This window comes from Alligator mississippiensis, chromosome 2 (assembly GCF_030867095.1).
Source record: "Alligator mississippiensis isolate rAllMis1 chromosome 2, rAllMis1, whole genome shotgun sequence".
NCBI classification, from domain to species: domain Eukaryota; kingdom Metazoa; phylum Chordata; order Crocodylia; family Alligatoridae; genus Alligator; species Alligator mississippiensis.
The window spans coordinates 184,451,082-184,475,335 of record NC_081825.1 but is presented as its reverse complement, the minus strand read 5'-3'; the positions used below and the strand labels follow the sequence as shown (position 1 = coordinate 184,475,335).

At 47.9% G+C, this 24,254-nt stretch overlaps 1 protein-coding gene across 3 annotated transcripts in view; it reads right to left on the bottom strand.

Annotated features, from left to right (window-relative positions):
• The window catches only part of TSPAN4 (tetraspanin 4), an 878,022-nt gene that overhangs the window by 614,344 nt on the left and 239,424 nt on the right, over positions 1-24,254 (bottom strand). The window contains exon 1 of one of the 3 annotated variants that reach the window (XM_059722558.1): positions 6,948-7,042. The exons of the other annotated variants lie outside the window; for them this stretch is intronic. Coding sequence (XP_059578541.1) covers positions 6,948-6,973 — 26 coding nt within the window. The 5' untranslated portion in view covers positions 6,974-7,042. Of the gene's footprint in view, positions 1-6,947; positions 7,043-24,254 lie in introns of those variants that run through there. 3 annotated transcript variants of the gene reach the window in all.

Below are 24,254 nucleotides of genomic sequence, written 5' to 3'. Positions count from 1 at the left end.
GCTGAAAGCGACACTGTGTCAGTGGGCGGGGTTGCCGGAAACGACGCTGCGTCGGTGGGCGGAGTCGCTGACCGAACTCTCGTGGGTTTCTCCGAAGCTCCACCCTTCTCTTCCAGTTCTTCTACGCGGTCTCCCTCTTGCTCAGCGCCATCTTGGGATGGCGTTTCAGGATTCTTTTTCTCAGCCGCTTCTTTGACCGCTCGAACAGCCATACGCAGCTGGGCTTTCAAACTTACATTTTTTTGCATTAGATCGGTTACAGTGCGAAAAGTTGCAGTTAGCACTCCCCCTTTGTCGTATTGTGGGGCCACCCTCTCATCTGTGGTGCGTTCCTCCATCTCCAGATCTTCACGGAGCTCGGATGGAAGCTCGTGACCCCTTAGTCTAGACGCCACCATGAAGGGGGAGAACCGGCCGATTGGCACCGGTTCTTCACTCCCCCGAGCATATCTTAGGCAACGGGCACACTCCCGGGTGAGGGTCGGGTTTACTGCGCCTGCCGGGTTGACTCTGGCGAGGAACACAGTGTCGAGGGGCCTGAACAGGACCCACTCATCGCTCATCATACACCTGAATGCCACGGGGTGCAGATACACTTCCCTCTCTTTCTGGGCTCCATCTTCGGAAGCTCCCTCTTCTCCCTTCAGCGAAAGGCGTCCGCTGATAAATCTCTCACCCATTCCGCCCGCCTGGTGATAAGTGATATGCGCCTCCAGTTCCATAAAGTTTTCTACTTGGCGTTTTCCACTGCGCCAAGGGCAGTTCTTAACTAATTCTAGCTCCAGCGTACTTTCCCCTGATCCCATCCTCATCGCCATGTGTGGGCCGGGAGCGGTCCGAGGCCCTTTTTTCGCGCGGCGGGCTGTGGCCAGCAGCCCAGACACGCCGGGTCAGAGAAGGCAGGCGGCACGCTAGAATTAGGCACGGACGCTTAATGGTTGATTTAAGATTGTTTATTTACACCGTAGATGGTCGCGGTGCAGGCTGGAAAACTTCCAGGAAAACTTCACTTAAGTCCCAGTTTAAAGACTCGGACAGAGCTCTGGATTCACTCACACGAAGTTTGCTAGGAACTTGCACACAGGGAAGGGTACGTCGAGGGATTAGGCGGCGACGGGGAGAGGCGAGAGGCTGATCAGACCCCTGTAGCCTTCTTGATATACACGCTAGGTCCAATAGGCTCCGCAGTGCTTAGAGATCTTCACGAGACGTGAAGTCTCCTCCTCCTGATAGTTGTGGAGTCCTCCAACTTGGGCGGAAACCACTCAAGCCTCTTATACGGCTAGCAAACCAATCGCTAGCCACCACGTGGGAATAATTTAGAAACAGCCAATAGTGGGGCACAAATTTAAATACAAATGGTGGGAACTCCTTGCAGCGTGCATCTTTCTTTTTGCAACCAAGAAATGCACCCTGCAAAGAAAGCTCCGAGTGGCGGGAAATAATTTAGCAGTGCCGAAGCACACACAAACAAAAATCACACCCTTGGGTTGTGACACCATTAAACACAACAATCAGACATATAACCTCAGGCTCAGGACATCCCGTAAACTTGTGACTGCTGACAACTGGGAAGTTATGAGGCAGAATGGATCAGTCAGAACATGCCCCTGTGTGTCTTCTATGCTTCTGCTAAAGCAGTGGTGGCCAGCCATTTTGACAGGTGTGCCACAAGTTAAAGTCCAAGCATTCCACAAATTAAGTCTTACCCTCTCCAAGTGCCACTCTGCCCCCTACTTCCTACCCCCTCCCCAATCTGCAGCATGCCAAATACAGTGACTGTCCACGCCACTTGTGGCATGCATGCCACAGGTTGGCCACCCCTGCTTTAGAGCAGCCACTGCTTGTTACTGTTGGAGACAGGAAACTGGATAGACCTTTGGCCTGTTCCACTATGCTACTTTTCTTATGAATCACATGAACCCTGTGACACATGACTATGACAAGCTAATGCAAAACAAAACATCTGACCAATGACAAGAGAGAAAAGAACACGAAAGCATGACTGAACACAGAAGACCAAGACAGACAAATAAGAAGAAAGCATCACTGATCAAAAAATAAAAATTAACATCTGAATGGCTAAACTTTTCATTCATGGTTGGAAAAAAAACCCCTCTGAAAATAATTACTTTTCCAAAATGTTGTGGGATTTGGGGGGGAGGTAGAGGTTGGTTTTGGGGGGGGGTTGCCCCTTTTTTCTGCTTCGAGGTGGGAGGACGCATTTTGCAATTACAAAAAATAATTATCAGGACAGTATGCAAGCAGTTCACTACTCAGTTCACAGGTGGGTTTGCTGCCCTTCTCTTTGAAGGGGAGCCTGAGAGGCAAGATCCCTTTTTTTATATGTAATTAAGACTGACTAATTACATAGTGTTTTTTTAGTAGCTAAGTCTTGGTCTAGCTGCTGAGTTTTAAGTCCCTTGTTTACCTTGAGTCCAGAACCAGGGAGAGTTTGCTTGAAAACTCTCTCTCCCATTTTTCCACTGTAAGCTTGCTGAGAGGGAAGAGGCTGCAAGGAAAAGGGAACCCTTTAGATCAAGGAAGAGCAAACAGGCCAGCAACAGAGGAGTTTGCTAAGGAAGGTCCACTTAGAAAAACAGGCACAAAGTGAGAGGCAGCAGATTAGAAGACCCAGATACATAGCTGAAAGATGTCCTAATCCCAGAGCCACTGCCACTTCCAGCTCTTCCTCTGCTTCCACCTGGGAGGTGTCTGTCCAGGCAGGACCACACACCGCTGAGGCTTCCACTTAGGTCCTGGTTTGGTGCTGTATAGACGGAGGCTTGCCGACTCTGTCCAGCATCAGGCAGGTAGGTGAGTGCCTGCAATGTGAGGGGTACCTTCTGGGGGTGCCTCTCAGGGAGACAGCAAGATAGCTACAAGAGGAAATAGCAAGGCTACAAAGCATCCTCCATGAGGACTTCATCAATTCCATGCTGGAGAAGGACCATGGAGGAAGGACTGCCAGATGTGGTGTTTGAAAAGGAAGACAGCATGGACTCTCAGTAAGGTGGAAGCCAGAAGCTTGCATCTTCTGGCAGCAAGAAGAAGTCATCATCCCCACATGCAGTGGTTTGCCTGGAGATGGGAATGAAGTGCCATATCTGGAGAACAGATATGGAGTGCTAGCAACCGAGCAGGAAGAAAGAGCACAGTCTATTGGTGGAAGAGGCCAGGAATCCCCATGGTGGGGAGGATCAAGACCACTGCCATGAAGAGGAAGCGAGAGGTGGTGGTGGTTGGAGACTCCCTTCTGCAGGGGACAGAGGGATCTATCTACCAGCTTGACCTGTTGTCCTGGGAGGGAGAGAGGGATCCATCTGCCAGCCTGACCTGGTGCTGCTTGCCTGGAGCCTGGATCTGAGATGTCACGGAAGGATTACTGAAATTCGTCTGACTCTCTGACTACTATCCCATGCTGCTCATCCATATGGGCACCAATGATACCGCCAGGGGAGACCCTGAACAGATCAAGAGTGACTACAGGGCTCTGGGTACAAGGGTGAAGGGGACAGAGGCACAGGTGGTGTTCTCAATCCTTCTGGTCAAAAGGGAAGGGCTCTGGCATGAGCAGACACATCCTGAAAATCAATGCATGGCTGCACAGGTGATGTCACCAGTGGAGATTCAGCTTCTTTGACCATGGGGTATTGTTCCAAGAAGGATTGCTAGCAAGATCCACCTGACAAAGAGAGGGAAGAGCATCTTGGTGGATAGGCTCATTAACCTAGTGAGGAGCATTTAAACTAGGTTTGTCAGGGGATGGGTGTCTCTGGCAAGTGGCGGAAAGTGGGGGATATGGAGAAAGAAGAAGCAGGAGGGGGCAATAGGAGAGGTCTCATTCTTCCTGAGAAAGTAAGCCCTCAGGTAAGTGGGGAAGTGGGGGATCTGAAGAAAGAAGAAGCAGGAGGGGGCAATAGGAGAGGTCTCATTCTTCCTGAGAAAGTAGGGCAATTGGCCTGTTACCTCAGGTGTCTGTACATGAACACACAGAGCTGGGAAATGAGCAGGAAGAATTGGAAGTCCTTGCACAGTTAAGGAACTATGACATGATTGAAATAACAGAGACTTGGTGGGAGCTCGCATGACTGCAGCACTGTCATGGATGGGTATAAACTGTTCAGGAAGGATGGGCAGGGGTGAAGAGGAGGAGGAGATTTGCTGTATGTAAAAGAACTGCAGGAATGCTTAGAGCTCCACTATGAAACTGGAGATAGAGGGGAGAGCAACAAAGGTGATCTTGTGGCAGGGCTCTGCTTTAAATAGCCAGAGCAGGAGGATGAAATAGATGTGGTTTTCTTCAGACAACTAGCAGAATCCAGATCATAGGCCCTGGTTCTCATTGGAGACTTCAATCACTTTGACATCTGCTGGGAGGGCAGTACAGCAGTGTGTAGGCAGCCCAGGAGGTTTTTTGAGAGTTCTGGAGACAACTTCCTGGTGCAAGTGCTGGAGAGACCAACTAAGGGCCACGCTCTTCTTGACCTGCTGCTCACAAACAGGGAAGAATTGGTGGGGGATGTAGACGTGAATGGCAAGTTGTGTAGTAGTGAACACAAGAAGATTGAGTTCAGGATCCTGACAAAAGGAAGAAAGGCGAGCAGCAGAGCATGAACCCTGGACTTCAGAAAAGCAGACTTCGACTCACTGAGGGAACTCATGGGCAGGATCCCCTGAGAGATCAGGCTGAGGGGGAAAGGAGTCCAGGAGAGCTGACTGTATTTTAAAGAAACCTTACAAAGGGACCAGGAACAAATCATCCTGATATGCATGAAAATAGCAAATGTGACAAGTGATCAGCTTGGCTTAGCAGAGAACTCTTCAGTGAGCTTAAACACAAAATGGAAGCTTACAAGAAGTGGAAGCTTGGACAAACAAGTTGGGAGGAGTATAACAATATTCCTTGGGCATGCAGGGATGAAGTCAGGAAGACCAAAGGAGAACTGAAGTTGCAGCTAGCAAGGGACATGAAGGGTAACAAGAAGGATTTCTACAAGTACGTCAGTAGCATGAGAAGGATCGGGGAAAGTGCAGGTCCCTTACTGAATGGGGAGGCAACCTTGTGACAGAGGATGCAGAAAAGACTGAAGTGCTCAATGCCTTTTTTGCCTCAGTCTTCACAGGCGGGGTCAGTTCCCAGATTATTGCACTAGGCAGCATAGTTTGGGCAGGAGGTGAGCAGCAATGAAAGAACCGGTTAGGGACTATTTAGAAAAGCTGGATGTGTACAAGTCCATGGGGTCAGATGCAATGCATCCAAGGGTCCTGAGGGAGTTGGCTGATATGATTGCAGAGCCATTGGCCATTATCTTTGAAAACTGTTGGCAATCAGGATAGGTCCCAGATGATTAAAAAATGGCAAATATAGTGCCCATCTTTAAAATAGGGAAGAAGGAGGATCCAGGGAAGTACAGACCAGTCAGCCTCACCTCAATCCCTGGAAAAATCATGGAGCAGGTCCTCAAATAATCCATTTCTAAGCACTTGGAGGAGAAGTTGATTAGGAACAGTCAGCACGGATTCACCTAGGGCAAGTCATGCCTGACCAACTTGACTGACTTCTATAATGAGATATCTGGCTCTGTGGATGCAGGGAAACCAGTGGACGTACTATACCTTGACTTTAGCCAGCCTTTCGATACCGTCTCCCACAGAATTCTTGCAAGCAACCTGAGTAAGTAGGAGTTTGATGAATGTACTGTAAGGTTGATAGAAAGCTGGCTGGACTGTCGGGCTCAATGGGTAGTAGTCAAAGGCTCAATGTTTAGCTGGGAGCCAGTATCAATTGGAGTGCCCCAGGGGTCAGTCCTGGGGCTGGTTTTCCTTAATACCGGTGATCCAGGTGATCCAGGCTGACCTTGACAGGCTCAGGAAATTGGCAGATGAAAACCTGATGGTGTTTAACACCAAAAAATGCAAGTTTCTCCACCTTGGGAAAAAAAACCCTGCAGCATCCTTATAGGCTCGGCAGTGCTACGCTGGCTAGCACTATGGATGAAAGGGACTTGGGGTCATGACTGGCCACAGGATGAACATGAGCCTTCAATGTGATGCTGCAGCTAGTAAAGCGAGCAAAATGCTGGCTTGCATCCATAAATGCTTCTCAAGCAAATCCCAGGACGTCATTCTCCCATTGTACTTGGCCTTGGTGAGGCCACAGCTGGAGTACTGCATCCAGTTTTGGGCTCCACAATTTAAAAAGGATGTGGAGAAGCTTGAGAGAGTCCAGAGAAGAGCCACATGCATGATCAGAGGTCAGGAAAACAGACCTTACGATGAGAGGCTGAGAGCTATGGGACTCTTCAGCCTGGAAAAGCGCAGGCTCAGGGGCGATCTGATGGCCACCTATAAGTTTATGAGGGGTGTTCACCAGGATCTGGGGGAATGTTTGTTCACCAGAGCACCCCAAGGGATGACAAGGTCAAACAGTTATAAACTCCTGAAAAACCATTTCAGGCTGGACATAAGGAAGAACTTTACTGTCCAAGCCCCCAAGGTTTGGAATAGCCTGCCACAGGCGATGGTTCAAGCATCTACTTTGAACACCTTCAAGAGACATTTGGATGTCTATCTGGCTGGGTTCCTATGACCCCAGCTGACTTCCTGCCCCTGGGGCAGGGGGCTGGACTCGATGATCTTCCGAGGTCCCTTCCAGCCTTAATGTCTATGAAATCTATGAAATATTTTCATAAATGATTTGGGAGATGGGATGGATTGCACCCTCAGCAAGTTTATGGAAGACAGAAAGCTGGGGGATGTAATAGATGCACTGGAAGGTAGGGCTACGATTCAGAGTGACCTAGATAAACTGAAGGATTGTACCGAAAGAAATTTCATGGCCTAAGTACAGACAGTGAAAAAGCCTGAGGCTGAATCGATTCAGTCTTTTCAGGTTCGTCTAAAATGCACAGATTAAGCTGAAACAGAAGTGAACAGACATTTACCTTTGATTCAGGTAATGCAGCCACATGCCTGCAGTGGCTCAGGACAGAAGCTGGGGGCACTAGAGAATGGCTTCCTGGCTGTGTGTTCACTTCCTCTTCTTCTGCCCCCAAAGTCTCTGGGATTTGCAGGCTAAAATCAGGACAACTCTGCAGGGCTGCTCATCATCACTTCCTCTTCCTGCTTCCAGGTGCCTCTGGGATTTGTAGTCCACAGTTGCAGTCAGCAATACGTTTGAGCGGGGGAAGGGATGTTTAACCCCCCCCCCCCGACCCCAGATGGGTTTTGCCAGGGGGGGAGTGGCAGTCCCCCCTACAGACTGGTCTGCATCCCTAGCTGAGCTTGTCCCCCTCCCCACTTGTCAGCCAGACCTCACTGCTCCAGCTAGGGAGCAAAGGAGCTGGGAGCAGACAGCACACCCAGCCCAGCCCAACCCAGGGCTGCAAAATCCTGGGATAGTGGGGGACTCTGATTTAACTTGAGCCAGGAAGGGGTCCGGGACAGAAGTTTCATAAATTCTAAATTAGTTAAGTCTAATACTACAGGCTACCAGGTTTATTTTACACCAGTTTCAGCCATTTTGAAACTGGTTTATGTGCCCTGAGCTTCTGTTCTGTTACAGGTTTAAACCAGTTTCTGATCACTTAAACCACTTTATGTGTAACTTCTGTCCCTAGCCATGAAGTTCAACAAGGACAAATGCAAAGTCCTGCACTTAGGATGGAAGAATCCCATGCACTGCTACAGCCTGGGGACTGACTGACTATACCTTCCAGGAGAAAGATCTTCTAACTGACTACTGAAGTACTAGATAGGCTGGAGGGCAGGGCTAGGATTCAGAAAGACAGACAAATTCAAAGACTGGACCAAAAGAAATCTCATGAGGTTCAAATAAGGACAAGTGAAAGTCTTCCACATAGGACAGAATAATTCCACGCACTGCACGCTGGTGACTGGGCCTGGGGGTTACAGTGGACAATAAGCTGAGTATGAGCCAACAGTGTGCCCTTGTTGCAAAGAAGGCTAACGGCATACTGGGCTGCATTGGTAGAAGTAGATCGAGGGAAGTGATTCTTCCCCTCTATTCAGTGCTGGTGAGGCCACATCTGGAGCGCTGTGTCCTATTTTGGGTCCCCCACTATAGAAAAGATGTGGACAAGTTGGGGAGAGTCCAGCACAGACCAACAAAAATGGTTTGGGGGCTGGGGCACATAACATCTGAGAAGTGGCTGAGGGAACTGAGCTTATTTAGTCTGCAGAAGAGAAGACAGGATTTGATAGCAGTCTTTAACTAGCTGAAGCATGGTTCCAAAGAGGATGGAGCTAGTCTGTTTTCAGTGGTGACAGATGACAGAACAAGGAGCAATGGTTAAGTTAGATATTAGGAGAAACTTTCTCACTAGGAGGGTGGTGAAGTGCTGGAACAGGTTCCCCAGAGAGGCGGTGGAATCTCCATCCTTGGAGGTTTTTAAGACCCGGCTAAGCAAAGCCTTGGCTGGGATGATCTAGCTGGGGATGGTTCTGCTTTGAGCAGGGGGTTGGACTAGATGACCTCCTGTGGTCCCTTCCAGCCCCCATTTTCTATGATTCTGTGATTCATTGCTTATATGAAATCCCTCAAATTGCCCCTCTTACTCTATTAGGGCCCTTATCCTACAGCTTCCCCGTGCATGTGGACTTTTGTGCCCACCTGGGGTATGTCTACAACAGCATAACAGAAGCCATACTGTTCCCTAGCTGCCCACTCACTGACTCACATCCAAAGCCACATTACAAACCTGGAAATAAGTTGGTGAAGATACTCTAATGCATCCCTCTTCAGTCACTCTCAAGATTTAAGAAAATCAGCTTAATATCAGCAGGATTTTGTACTATACATGTGTTTACTCTTTACATAGGACATCTCATGTCAAGCAATGAATGGCAGATGTGAAGCATGACATTATGATGAATTTGCTCTGTCTGTGCCTCATGTCCCTTCTCTCAGGACAGTAAAGAACTGATCAGAATCCAGTCCCACAGCACTTCCGCTTTCATCATTTTTGTTTGTAACAAAATAACACAGGCATATTGGCAGCCACTTGCCTAAAGAGTAATGCTGCTAGGTAGAGTAGGGTCTCAATCCAGCAGAGCACTTCAGAACGTATTTCATTCAGCTCCTCCAGAGGCAGAGTGATCCAGTGCATTAGGGGAATGGGCTCAGGACTCACTTAAAGTCCCTACTACCTCAGAACACCCCACATAACTTTGATCAAGTCTCTCTGCTAGGGTTGCACCAATAGAGATTTTTTTAAGCTGATACTGATAGCCGATTTTTAAGGAGGCATATCGGCCGATACCGATTGATTTCCGATACAGGTGCATCCAGCTGTGTGGTGTGGAAGGGGAGAGGGGAGGGAAGGGGCCTGGGGTCGGGGAGGCTGATCAATGCTCCCCGCAGTGAGGGAAGAGGCAGGGACAGGCACTGCCCAGGTGGGTTGGGCTGGGGCCGAAGCCACAGCTCTTGGGGGGAATGGCTCCTGACACTGCTTGCACCCTGGGACTGTGTGGCAGGGGAGGCATGTGCCCTCAGATCTGGGTGGGTCGGGCTGCAGCTGGGACTACGTGGGGCTCTTCTTGGCAAAAGCTGGTCTCAGAGTGGGCGCCGGCAGCACTGGGCTGCATCCACCTGAAATTTTGCCTCCGCTCCCAGCACTGCCGCTGCCAGCTGTAGGCCTGGCTCAATGCCCCGCCTCCACCCACATGTTGGAAAGAGCCGGGGAAGCACTGGGAGCAGAGCAGCAGCAAAATTCGGGGTGGATGCAGCATCCTCCCAGCGCTGCTGGCACCCGCTCCAAGCCCAGCCCCTGCCAAGACAAGCCCCACGCAGATCCAGGGGGCACATGCCCACTCGTGCCCTCCTGGGATGCAAGCAGCAGCAGGAGCCTCCTCCTCACCCCCACAAGCCGACAGTGCTCCTTGCTGCCTGCCTGCGTGCTGTGCTGTGGCTGCACACAGCATGGGCATTTATTGGGCCGATATCTGATACAGCCAGTTTTCTTTATGTCAGTACTGATCTGATATCAAACCGATGTATCGGTGCACCTCTACTCTTTGTGCTTCAGCTCCCAGTCTATGAATTTGAGATACAGCTCCTCCCTGTCTTTCAGAGGTGTTGTGGTGTTAAATACATGACAGGCTGTGAGGCATTGGGGTATGATGGTAATGGGGGACATGTAAATACCTAAAAAAGATGCAGAAAAACACATGGCAGAAGGGAACAGCTTCACAAACACCTGAAAAGACAGAAAACCACTAGCTTGATTGAGAGCCAATGGAGTTTGTGCTCTTAAATCATGTAAGTGCTTTTGAAAATCTCTCCTTGATGCACAGGTTTAAGTACTCAAAAGAGGAAAAAGTACAAAAAGGCAGCTGTACAACCCAGCAGAGCCTAAAATCTTCAGCACATGCTTTTTCTGCAGCAATGATTTTAACGGAGAAAATAAGGAGTTCTGGTAGCCACAAGAGGAGAGAGACAGTGTGGGGAAGGGGTATTTTAAAAATCCCCCTGTCCCTACTGCTGTCAGTGTAGTAAAGGGAATTAACTACCACATGTAAAAAAACTGAGTCACTAAACCAATAAATGCTACTAGAGGCAGAGATCTAAACCAGCAAAATAAAGAAAAACCATTAAACTGTTTGAGGATGGCATATCAGACCTATAACTCTCTCTGGCATTCAATTAACCAATGGTTTTAAATAGGCATTACCACTTTAAATAATCTGTGGCACTGCACATATAACAAATCTATTAATTCCCGTATTGGTGCAAGATTAAAAAAAATGCAAAGCTCTGCTGTTAACAGGAGGAGGGACTAGGACAGCAGAAAACGCAGTCCCAGGTCACCCCACTGGCTCAGAACCCAGACTCCACACTTCAAGGCAACAAAACAATGGCACCAAATAACCTTCAAGTTGGTGTGAACCAACGCATGTCACCTCTCCCCCTATGAGCCCAATCCAGGGAATGATTTCAAATCTCTGCCACAAAACAGCTTTCTCACTCAAGCTGCAGGGGAACGACACTTCAGCTCTGGATGGTCAGCTCTGAATGCTAACCAAGATGGCCATCATCCCAATGACCATGAGAAGTGCACGTTATCCCAGCTCCTCTCGGTGATGGGTTGACCCTGAAGCCTAAAGATGACTGTTTAAAAGTTGAGCGCTATGAACTATTTCATGACTCATCACAGCATACAAGAGGGGGCAGGATAATGAGTTAGTGCCAACATGTACACAGCATGCAAGGCAGGTGGCACAAGGATGATCTGCCTGACATACTGTGGCACCACCATGAGTGGTGATGCATACAGGCTGCACGGGGGAGCACATGCACCCCCTGAGAGCACTAGTGCATCCCCAACTGGCCGCACTTGCCACATAGGCAATGGACAGGGAGGGTAGGCAGGAGCACCAGTGCCCCCCCTGCAAGCACTAGCAGATCGCTGCTGTCGCTCCGGAAGCAGCTGCAGGGATCAGCTGTCAAGGGATCGGCTGCAGAGGGCCCTCCCCCGGGCAAAGAGATTGGCTGTGGGTGGACCTCCCTCCCCGGTCAATGGGACTGGTCACAGGGGGGGCATGTGCCCCCCCAACTAAGGTGGCACCAGTCGCCCATGGGCACCACACTGCAGCATCTCAGATTGGGGTGGGACAGGGATGGAGGAGCACTGCTATTTTCCATGTGGCCCCTCATTTTATGTTTTACCCATCCCACAACCCCTGCCTCCCCCCTGCATATCCAGGACAGCAGTGTAAGGACAGAAGCAAAAGCTCAAAACATCTGTTAGCTTCTGCCTGATGGACCTGAGGGCTTGCCTGAGAAAAGGGAGCAGGGCAAGGGCACTGGCAACAGGCCTAGCTCTGACAGACTGCATTCTCAGCTAAGCAAGGGGGATGCGTATGACAAGGGTGAGCAGGTCAGGGATGACAGCCACAGCTGTTCCAAGATGTTCTTAGAGACTCAAGCCACTCAGGCTCTTGGGAGATAAACTCGCACAGCACAGGAAACTATGGAAGGAAAAACCAACACCAACACTGCTTTTCCACCATCAGTGACTAGTCAGGTTTCTGTCAGTGAGGCAGTGACCTCAAAGGACACTGGGAATGAAGAACCCATGGGAGCCAGGTCAGGATGGCAGGAAGTGAAAGGCCAGGAGTGGGGAGGCGGGGGTGAATCTATTATTCAGTTTTTTAAATCAGTTGCAATTCAGATCGCTCACATGCACGCTCCCCAGCAGACTGCTCCTGCTACAGAGGCATCAAGTTCATAGTGGAGGAGCTGGCAGGTGGCAGAAGGTCTTCCTCACCTAAGTGGATAAGTGGCCAAGTTGAAAAGTACATGTTCAGGGGCAGACGGGACAAGGACGAGACAGGAGCACTTTGCTTCCAGCCCCACAGATTCTCACATCCTAGAAGAAAGCTTCTCATTTGGAGCCTAGCTAGAGCAGTCAGGAGGATATGAAGAGAGCAACAGAAGAAAAAGGAACTAAGAAAGCAAATGCTACAATCTACCTACCCCTAAGTCTTGATCTATCCCAGCATGCCCCATCTAGGCAGACACACAACCCTTATACTCAGCATACTCTAGCAGCAGATGAGCCCTGTAAAAGGAGGGTTCTCAGGGAACTGTTTCTATCCATGTCAAGGACCCCTTTATGTGATCAGAGTGGAATAAAATAACTTGCTCTCATTGATTTATGGACTTCATGGTCAGAAGGGACCACTGGACCATCTAGTCTGACCTGTATACCACAGGACACTCAATTTTACCCAGCCATCCCTTTTTTGAACCCAATAACTTGTTTTCATAGTTCCACAGTTGGTAGGGTCAGAAGGGACCTAAGCAGATCATCAAGTCCGACCCCCTGCCATGGGCAGGAAAGGATGTGGATTAAAGCACATCTACCAAAAAGGCATATAAGCCTTGCTTTGAAGATATCAAAATGTGAAGAAGTTGCCTTCCCTTGGCAGTTGGTTCTAATCAAACACCTTCACTGTCAAAGATTTCTACCTTATTTCCCATTTGAATGGGTCCAGGTTCAGCTTTCTGCCATTGATTCATGTTATGCCTTTGTCTGCAAGATATAAGGGCCCCTTGGTCCCCAGGACACAGAGCAGGCTACTGGAAACAGTGTACGAGTCAGAAAAGTCTCAAGACTGCTCTATTTACAGCAGGTCTGCAAACGTGGAATAGAAAGGTACAAACATGATGTGAAGCTATGCACCCTCCCTTTTTTACTCCCTCCCTCCACATCTCTGCCACAAGCCCAGCTACTGGAAAAATGGGAAGTCGGGGCCTTAAAGTTATGGGGGCTTGAACAAACACTTCCCATTTAACATCATCTCTCAGGCACACTCCACTTCCTGGCCTGCAGGATGATCCCCTGCTTATTACTAACTCCTTGGCCTCCCCCTTCTCCTCCTCTTGAGAAAATGAGAGAAACCTGCTAAAACAGCACAATCACCAGCCCAAGCCACAGCCTGTTTGCTGGGGGAAAAACCATCTCAGGCTGTACTAGCATCTCCCACATGAGAGGAACCATAAACAAACAAGAATAAGAGTAAAGAGGAGAATAATGGATTCTGTTTGTTCAGAATAGTTAGGGAAGAAAACATTCAGACAGGGATTTTCAAGAGGCAACATTTCCCTCCCTGCTGTCTATCCCAGTCCCCATTCCTGTTGTACTTTCAAGTGTCTGTCACAGCATACAAAAGACATACGCCGAGCTAATGAAACGTCTGGGCTGTGGAGCATGTGGGTGTATAAATGAGACTGCATGGCCCTTGTGTGCACTGAATAACTGCAGGAAACTGATTTCCAGACCTGTCAAGCCTCATTTCTTTTGAAAAGAATAAAAGATACCAACTTACTTTTCCTTTTCAAACAAAGGGGCGGGGGGAACACAGTACATGAATAACTCAAAAGTAGGGAGAGGCTTCTTTTTCCTTTCTTCCTATCATTACTGGTAAGAGAGAAATGTTTGGAGACCCTTGCTGAAATCAAGACCCCAGTGTGCTAGGTGCTGTATAAAAACACAGTCCTCCCTGCTCCTACAGCCTACACTCTAAACAGATAATATATATTTCTGTGTGAGTCTGTACACACACAGACCTTTGACACTTCCAGTCATAGGCGATGTGCAGGAGGGTCACAGGGGAGGGGGGGATGTGCCCCCAAAATTGGCCCTTGCCAGCCGGGCAGTGGGGAGCGCCGGCTGGTACCGCCCCCCCCGAGAAGCGCCAGTGGCACTTCTGGTTTGCTGCCAGAGCTTCTGGTTTGCCACCAGCACTTCCACCAGTGGCAGCGATTGGCCACTAGGGGACCCCCACCATCTTCGGCGATTGGCAGCTGGTGCCCCCCCCAGAGCCAGGAGGCAGCAGTCGCCCATGCTCCTGATTGCCATTCCAGATTCCTGACTATCATCCTGATGACACAGCAAACAGTGCTGTCATTTGAACCCACATATCTAGAAGTGAAACCATAGTACATGAGCTCCATCTACATTTTTAAGGATGAGAACATGTGCATAGATCTGAATAAGGCAGGAATACTCCATATTCTTCTTCCAGAGGCCTTTCTGCCAGCTCCAGACATCCTGTTTAGTGACGGCAGGGCACACACATCTTGATAAAGTGCTTCTACAATCCCTGTTGCCAGGTCATGCAATCCCCATATGTTGTTATCTCCATTTTACAGATGGGCAGGTTGAGGCACAGACAGTTAAAACAACTCCCTCAAGATTATAGAGTAAAGCTGGGACTTGAATCCAGATCCCCTGCATTCTAAGCCAGCACCTACCCATTAGGCCACCCTTTCTCCTTCAGCCTAAGTTGCATGCAACTCTTTGCTGTAACTTATGTTAGTTGACAAAGATTCGTTTCTGTATTGCTCTTGGGGTAAAACTTTGATTGTAAAAACCTTTACAGACAAAATGCTTCCACTCAGTTCTTGTATCGTACAACCTTTGCTCTCTTTTCTTCTCCACATCCCCCAGAGTCTGTTCTTTCACCAGAAAGAATCAATCGATTTAAATATTTTGTCCATCTTGCGTCAAACCCTACAGAGCTGTAAGATGATGTTATCACTCTGGCCCCTCAGCAAGCTTCTTCCTAGGTCTGGACATCGGTTGGGAACGGCTAGAGGTCCTGCAGTGCCACAACACAGTCAGAGGTCACAAGAGCTATAAAAGGATCCCTAGTCTAGATCAGGATTTCTCAACCTGTGGGTTGCAACCCAAAAGTGGGTGGCAAGAATATATGAAAGGGTTGCAAATGAACATTGCACAGTTTGAAGACTGCACTCCTATAACACCTGGAGGATAGGATAGGAACTATGGGGATGGAGGAGGTTCCTTTTGGTCCTGGGTAGGACCTGAAACTGCACCTGCTGGGGTTGGTTGGTGTGGCGGGACTGCCAGTGGCGGGGCAGCCCCCAGGAAATGCCACACCTGTGCCTCCCCAGTGAAAAGTGAGGATGGGGTGCCAGAAAGCCTCAGCCCACACTGCCTTGTGAATCACCCCATAGAGGAGAACGGCTTGGGGCCAAGGTCCACTGGGAGGGACCTGAGGTCTACAGAGACTAAAGTGTGGCCCAGTGAGGGGTCGGAGTGTGGCCCAGCAAGGGGCCAAGGGGCAAGGTCCACTGACTGGGGCCTGAGGCCCGAGTGGGCCAGAGGCCAAGAGGGGCCCAGTAAAGGGCCAGGGGAGTAGTGGATTTGGATGCCATCTGCAAGTCATGGGACACAATGTAGGAGCAACTTGGAGCTGTGTGTTTGGCCCAGTGTACCAGGGCCGCAAAGGGGGCAGCCTCCTGCATTGAATCTATTCATTTGACATAAAAGGTATGACAGGCAAGAGCATGGCAGACTGCCCTAAATGGGGGAGGCGGGGCATCAATCTCTTCAGGTGTCTGGGGACCATCCCTGTTACAATGTACATTCCACGTACAAATGCAATCACATATGCATATGGCAGCCAGGCAGCATGGAGAGCAGCTCCTGCAGTTCCCCGCAGGTAAGTGTATAGGACGGGGGAGTGGAGGCGTAGATGATGTATTGGAGGGGCTGGGGGCACAGGTGATGGTAATGAATGGGAGGGTATGGGGAGGGTATGGATCAGCACAGATGGGGTAGAGCTGCGGCCTGACACATGAGTGGCTGGTGGCAGGAAGAGATGAGGGCAGTACAGCCCACCCCCATCCAATACTCCTTGCACTGCTGGTGACAAGGCTGACTCGGGGGTCCTGGTGGCAGCAGGGGCAACAATAAGTCTCACCACCACGCTCCATTCTCCCATGCCATGCCAGGTCCTGCCCACTGGGCCATGGAGGTGGCTTCTGCTCATGCTGGTCCAGCTAGGCTTTAGCCCCAGGCTTGCTGTGGGTGCACAAAACTGGGAGGGTACATGATCCTGTGTGCCCCATACCCCCCTCCACCCCATACAGTGCGGGGGTTGTATCCTGGGGATGGGGTCAACAGGTCAGGAGTGAGGGGCAACAGCAAGGCTGGGGGTGGGGGGCTGTGGTCTGGGAGTGAGGGGCACTAGCAGGGCCAGGGGGCTGTTGTCTACTTAAACTATTTACTGATTCAGGACTGCCCATCGATGTTTACAAATGGATCCTGGTACAAAAAAGGTTGAGAATCACTGGTCTAGATGACACAGAAGGGCACTTTGTGCCCCCAAACTTGTCAAACCTCTCTCCTGACTATTGCAGGTGGTCAAGTAAAAGATAATCACCAAAAAGTTATTGTTTTTTGTACCACTGACAATGGCAAACCACCTTCTGAGCCAAAGCCCTGTCACTCAGTAACAATACACACCCTGCTATTTAAAACATGTGCTTGGCACATCATCTGTTGATGTTGATTAAATGTTTTATCTCCAATTGAAAAGGATGTTGGGTAAATCTAATCTTGACTCTAGCTGGCTGCTTAGTGATTACAGGAAATTACTATCATTACAGCAGCAGCAAAAGAACTCAGCTGAGATCAGCCCCTTCCCTCCCCCACTGCGCTGTGCACTGAAAGGCTAAGGGACTTGTCCAAAATGATACGGCAGGTCAGTGGCAGGCAGACGGATGAAAAAATCCCGGGTCTTCAAATTCCCAGTTTCCTAGCCTATCCCTAAGGCCAAGCCACCTCTTAAACTCCTTCTTACTTCATCCTTGCTGCTTGCAACTGCCTTCCTTTCCCGCTTCCTGAATCTCTACACTGGCTTCTTTCTCTCTTCTCTACTAAGGCCTAACTTCTCCCCTCCATAAATACCCTGCTTGCATCTTTCATCATCTTTATCTCCTTTCCCAGTTCTCTCCCTATGCTCCACTCAAGCTTCTCCCCCAACTGCTGCCTATCATTTTTGTCTGATCCTGGTTTTATGCCACCTAAATGTCCTTTCTAATGCTCACCAAGACCCTCCTCTCCTCTCCCACAGCATATCTTAAAACCTACTTCCTGCAATGACAGCATCATGTTTCTCTTTATTACACTGTAACCTTTCTTTAAGAGAGACACCAAATGGATTAAAAGCCTGTCATAAGTGATCATCATATAGTATCCTTCACATTTCAGGGGTCTGATAGTCACAAAAGCTGAGCTCCCGCTGCTCCAGTTGATTTCACTAGGAGCTTCTGGTAGGCACACGCCAGGAAGTCAGCTTTCCTGCTCCAGTCCTGCCTCAATCAAATTGTTTTCGAAGAAGCCCCTGAACTTCACTGCCTCGGTTCCCCATCTAAAAGACACTAGCTCCCCCATGAGGGAGGTTTAGTTTCTTCGTATGCTCACCAGACTTTGAGATCCCCAGATAAAAGGTATTGTCATGGTGCACAGTGCCACTATTATAGGAAGGAGATGCAGTCCTTGGATTTTCTGCTCTGGAGAATAATCAATCATTGGGGGAAACAGTGTTTTTTTTCCCTAACACTTACATTCCCACAACATTTTAAATTTCAAGCACAGTTTTGTTCACTTCTAATTTTTCTCCCATCCCCCAGCCTTTAGCTGGAAACCACAGTTGGCTTCTGGGTACAGCCCATTCCAGAGAGAGAAAAAAATAAACCCTTATTTTACAGGGCCAATCTATGTATTCTGTGTATTTCTACACAGAAATGCTTGGCAGTTAGGCCAATCAATCAAGAAAACACAAGAAAGCACTGTTTGTGCCACTGCTATCAAGGAAAGAAACACTGCTCTGCTGTAGCCACAGGGGCTATGGATCTACGTACAAATTAAACTGCGCCTTTCCACCATGAGCATTAAATAAAGGCCCGTTCCTGCAAACACTTATGTCTGTCCTTACTTACAAGCACACAAAAAGACTTGAGTCAGGTCATGGGGCTACCTAGAGTTAACAGTGCAGGGGTTTATATTTGGATAATGCTCCTTCCAGGGGTTTATATTTGGATAATGCTCCTTCCATCACGTACACGCAAAGGAACTAAAGCATTAATCATCAGTAATTCTTGGTTGTTTTGATGAAAGGCCCACCTCCCTAATTCAGTTCCCTGTAGGCTTAACGGTAGTATGCAATGGAGGAAAAAAGAGCTTCAAATCTAGAAACACGTGGGCCATGATTAGCAACAGACCTGGACCCTGGCCTAATTGATGATACTATTTGTGGGTTTATTACCTTAGTACCTACAGTCTCCCACCAAGATCAGCTTTATATTCTGCTGTAAATGTAAAGCAAGAAAGTATTCCTGCCCTGAAGAGCTTCCCATCCAAGGGTCTCTCCATACCACTTAGGACAGTGCTAGGAGGTATCACCAAAAAAAATCCCCTTGCCTACTCAGTCCCACTTGTCCATGGGCTAAAATAAAATAAAAAGTCATGCAGACACCATTAGAGGGGCACTGGTCCCCTCCAGCACTGTTCTCAGAAGCATGATTGAGACCAAGTGTGCTGTTAGACCTGCCCTGGGAGGGAGATAAAAAGCAGCAACATGACATGCCTGCAGCACACATGGGAGAGAGGCAAATGGGCAGGGGGCATTTTCATACCACCACTCTGTGGCACTGTCCAGACACACCCTAAATAGCTAAAACAGACAAAAGGGTGAGAGAAAGGAAGTTCTGCTAGTCTCTTCTAACAGACACAGAATTGATGGGGGAGTAGGAATTAAAGGACTCTGACAGAGTGCCCAGGATAAGAGGAAGAACTTGTATCCAGGTCTCCCAAATCCCAATCCATTGCCTTCATCATAAGCCTAACTATTCTCCCTCCTAAAATTCGGCCTTGCTGCACATACTCTTCTACACTACAAAACCAGCTGAATCTCAGAGAAGAACATTATTCAAGCCCATAATAATGAGATGGCAGCTTTATTGGTTCTTATTATTTCTAATACAACATCACTTCTAGAGCTCAAGCACTATCTATCAGTTCCCAAGGCTCTGAAAAGACATGAATTCCAAATGGGACCTGTAAAAGTAAGTACAAAGTGGCAGAGGGTAGTTTGTTTTCTCAAGGCTATGAAGAAAAGGCAGTCCTCAGCTTTCAGCATTAATTGACCAATCACTTAGGCTACAGGATAAATGCCCATGGCTTCTTCCAATCACAAATGGATTTCAGAGCATGTCCCAAATGAATACTAAGGTTAAAGGAGAATACAATGCAAATGCAACTACTGGAAAGTGCAGAGGAGTAAAGAAGAAGACAAGGAAAGTGCAAAACCCAAGCATGTGAATCATGGCCCAAACAGCATATCCATAAGGAGAGGATGCCTGATAGAACAATAAGCAAGTACTCAGCAGTTACTGTGACATTTTAAATATTTGATGGTGCCCAAATAAATGATTGGTCAGGCATTGTCATAGCTGCTTTCTGGCACCATCCTTTACCTGTGCTAGTTTCTCTGGCTCTCTCTTCTTCTCTTGTCATACAACAACAGAGGATGACAAGCTGAGCATCCCCTTTTGATGCAGATAAGGCTTCATTTTTGTGTCAGTTAAGGTCACTTGAATTTGCTCAGTCTCATATCTCAAGGGCTTCAATTCATCATTGCCAGCACAGACAGAGACTAGGATCATCCATTTGCAACTGCTGTGAGCCTGGTCCAGAATCTCAATGCAGGAAAACCATTGCCAAGCCTTCCCCCGGTGCACACATAGAAAGGGCTAAACAGATATCCAGTCTAAGCCATGACTGCAATCACTGAACATGTACCTCCAGTGAGGCCAATATTTTTCCTTCGAATTGTTTTTGAGAAACTAGTTCTTCTCTGCTGTGTATTAAACTCCGTTATACCAGAGGAAAGCAAGGTCCTGAAAGGCCGATTATACTGATCTGCATCAGCAAAACTCTGTCATGACACATATTGAGAGTACATCATGTATTTTGCCTTGCATGATTTGCTGCATGAACCAGAGTTTGCTGTCATAGAAGAAATGGACCGCGGGATATTTATTTTCCACAGTATGATGCAGAAAGATGGGTCAGAATGTCTAAACTCAGGTGCCTGCAATTAGGTCCTCAACTCCATATTTAGGCACTTAAATCCGTAGCTTAATTTTTCAAAGGTGCTAAGCAGTCATTGCTCCTGATAGAGTCAGTGCCTAATTTGGGCACTCAAAATTCAAAATGTTGGTCATAATATACATGGCTATATTTTCAGATCATTTCTAGTAAGGTATCTCTACTGGTCTGAATATAATTATTCTGCCTTTACTCCAATGCTACTCATTTCAGGATCTGGTGTGCTGCTTTTACATGTCATCCTGACATAAAAGCAACAGATAACTCCCCCAAGTTTACCATCTAATGTTAGGAAAAAACATGAATTTAAATATGTGCACTAGTTAGCTCCACAATTAACACTCTGCAGGCAATTACAGATCTCTTGGGCCTCTGTTTTCAGCCACAATTATTCACGTATTCTTTTTATAGACAACAGTAATTTCCAGAGGCAAATAGGTTTCCTCCCTCATTTTTTTTAATCAGTTCTCATAAAAAAAAGCCTGAGTTAGCAGAACTGGGGAACAGAGAGTTGTTCTGGAAGGACATAGCTGACTGACATACTGCAAGAGAGATGCAGCAGTTGTAGAGAGCTGCAGGGGAATTCTGGGGGACAGCTGCAAGAAGAGGGAAATAAATCTCAAAGGCTAGGGACAGACGTTACACATAAACCAGTTTAAATGATCAAAAACTGGTCTAAACCTATAACAGAAAAGATGGTCAGTGCACATAAACCAGTTTGAAAATGGCTGAAACCAGTTTGAGATAAACCTGGTTGAATGTAGTATCAGACTTAACTGATTTGGGTCAAACCAGTTTATGCAATGTCTGTCCCAGACCCCTTGCTGGTTTAAGTTAAACCAGACTCCCCCAGCATCCTGGCATGCTCTCTGGGCTGGGCAGGGCTCTCTGCTCCACAGCAGGGCTGGCTCCTCCCCTCTGCTCCCTAGCTGCATCTCTGGCAGAGACTTGCAGGAACAGCAGAGTCTGCTGGCAGGTTCTGCCTGGCTTCCCCCTGCCCTACTCCCCTTTTCAGTGAGGACCAGAGATGCGAGGTGGAAAATTTTCCACAGAAAATTTTCTAGTGCTTTATTTTTCCATGAGAAATTTTCCATTTCTAATAATTTATTGTTTCATAAAATTCATTAGTAACAATGAATGGAACTTGAAGGCTTTCACCTCAATCAACACAAAAAAGAGGAATAGATTAACAAATGAACTCACCACTAAGCTTGTTTCTAGGGCTGCGTGAAACTTCGGTCCCCTATTCAATTCAGCAGAGATTTGGCCCGATTCGGGGGCCGAATCTCCGAATCCAAATCGAATCAAGAGACCCTTTAATCTCTCTGAATCAAATCGGAACCCTCTGAATTAATTTGGAGAGATTCGGAGATTTGGACATAGACACAGCTTTAAATGTTTTTTCTACATACCTCAAGGTACGAGGCACAGCTTGTGAACGCTGTGATGCTGGGGCAGATGGAGCATCCCACAGGAGCATGGCGGGGTTCCCGCCAAGCTTGGCAGCAGACCTGGAAGTGGACCAGAAGCACTTCCAGTCCACTTCCGGGTCCGCGGGGAAGCGCACAGGGGGCCCCCCTGTGTTCCTTGGCTTGGCAACTGGTGCCTCCTGGGTTTGGAGGGGCACCAGGGGTCCCCCGTGGCCGATTACTGAGCCAGGGGGAGGGTATGGGGCCCGCACACTCCCTGGCAAACCCAGAAGTAGACCAGAAGTACTTCCAGTCCACTTCCAGGTTCGCCACCGAGCACACGGTAGGCTCCACCCCCGCACTCCTGTGGGATGCTCCATCCATCCCAGCATCACAGCGTTCATGAGCCACACATGGTACCTCAAGGTATGTAGAAAAAACATTTAAAGCAATGTCTATGTCCAAATCACTGATTCTCTGAATTAGCATTGAATCTTCAGGTTTCGATTCAACCAAATCAAATCAGGGACAGTGATCTGAATCAACAATTCGAATCACTGTCCCCGATGTGGGCTGAATCCGAATCTGAATCGGATACAGCACGTTTCGCACATCCCTACTTGTTTCTCAAAATCTCTTGCTTCTGGAGAATCACTCAGAAGCACAACTAGTGAAGAAGATGCAGTGTGATAATAAGTTGCCCTTGCCCATAGACTCATTGGTAAAACCATCCTTTAGCAAAAGAGAATGTGGCTCAAATAGTTATGAATCATATTCGTCTCAATCTGAATCTGAAGTGGAACTAACAAGTGGTGCAAGCGATTCCACAGATAGTGACAGTGAAACTGGAGGTGCCGCAATGACCTCAGTGGAAGAGAGTTAAACTCTGTTGAAGTAGATGAGTAGACAACCATGGCATATCATGCACAGTTCTTTGAGTGTGCTAACATTAGTGTGTCAACAGTTTTCAGTGCCTTTTTTTTCTTAAATTTAAACAAACAATGTAAGGGAAGTACATGCTATTGTGCGTTGTCTTTGCATTTTTACAAGTATTCCAATAAAAATAATTTCTTTCCACATAAAGCTTTGAATTTGTTTGAATTTAACATTTAAACCATATTAAGTGTGCTGTATTTCATTTGATTAGGAAAAAATATTTCAGTTCAAATAGCTGTGGCTACTGGGACATAAAATTAACATAGGGGTACTTTTTTAGTTTTGATTACTAAATATAAGTCAAATAAACATGCTAAATCAGATCATGAGCTATTTAGGGCTTTGGAAAATTGTCCAGAAACTTTTCCAATTCAAAGTTTTCTGGAAAACCCACATCTCTGGCCAGGGCTGCCATTTTCTGTATGTATGTAAGGCATCTATCACAATGGAGCCCTAGCTTTTAAATATTCCCTCAGTATCAACATTCAGTCATAAAACAGCAGCAACAAACTGATAAGGGCAGCAAGTCAAATTAGCCATACCCAGGAATAAGGAGACACCAAATGATAATGAAAGGAGGCAAATTTAAAACAGATCAAATGATCTCTCTCCCACTCCCCTCCTACCTCACAGGTTTTGTTTAGACAGCGGTGACAAGATCTCCCCATGGAGCAACAAGACACACACTTGCCCATCTGCAGCACGGGCTCCTCCTCAGAAGTGAGGTGGGGAAGATGTCCTGGGGGCACCCCTGGACACCGTGGTCAAGAAAGACCTGGTTTTCTGGCATGCTCAAGAGATCCTTGATGCCAAGGATCATTTCCAAGGCTGACATACACAGAATAAGGGATGTAAACCCTCTAGTTCAGGGGTGGGCAATTATTTCAGGCAGAGGGCCGCTTACTGGGTTTTGGCAAGCTATTGAGGGCCACATGACAGGCAGCCAGGGGCAGATGCATATTAATTTTCTAAATTTTTTAGGGGCCCTGCGGGCTGGATAGAATGGCCTGGTGGGCCACATCTGACCAGCGGGCTGCATTTTGCCCACCCCTGCTCTAGTTTTATGGTGTAAATCAACTCTTAGGGAACTCAGAGGGAACTTTTCATGGGGCAGGTAACTCAATAACTACCAAGTGCAAGGCTCCTTGAACTTTCTTCACAAGCTGCAAGTGCTGGTTGCTGTTAGAGGCAGGATACTGCACTGTCCTGATCTAGTCTGGTAGCTCTAGTGAGCCTCAGCTGGTTTATTAGCAAGTCGTAAGAGAGCTTGAGCAGCAGATAGAGACCAACAGAAAGGGAATGCTGGCAGCATCCAGCACAACGTGCCAGATTCCAGCAGTCAGCATTGGGCAAAGGTGAGAGGTATTCCCAGGTGTATCCATGCTGTTGCTCACCTGTGCTGACAGACATAGGACTGTAGGAATGGCCACCCTGCTGCTCTGATGCCGTGTGGCCAGTC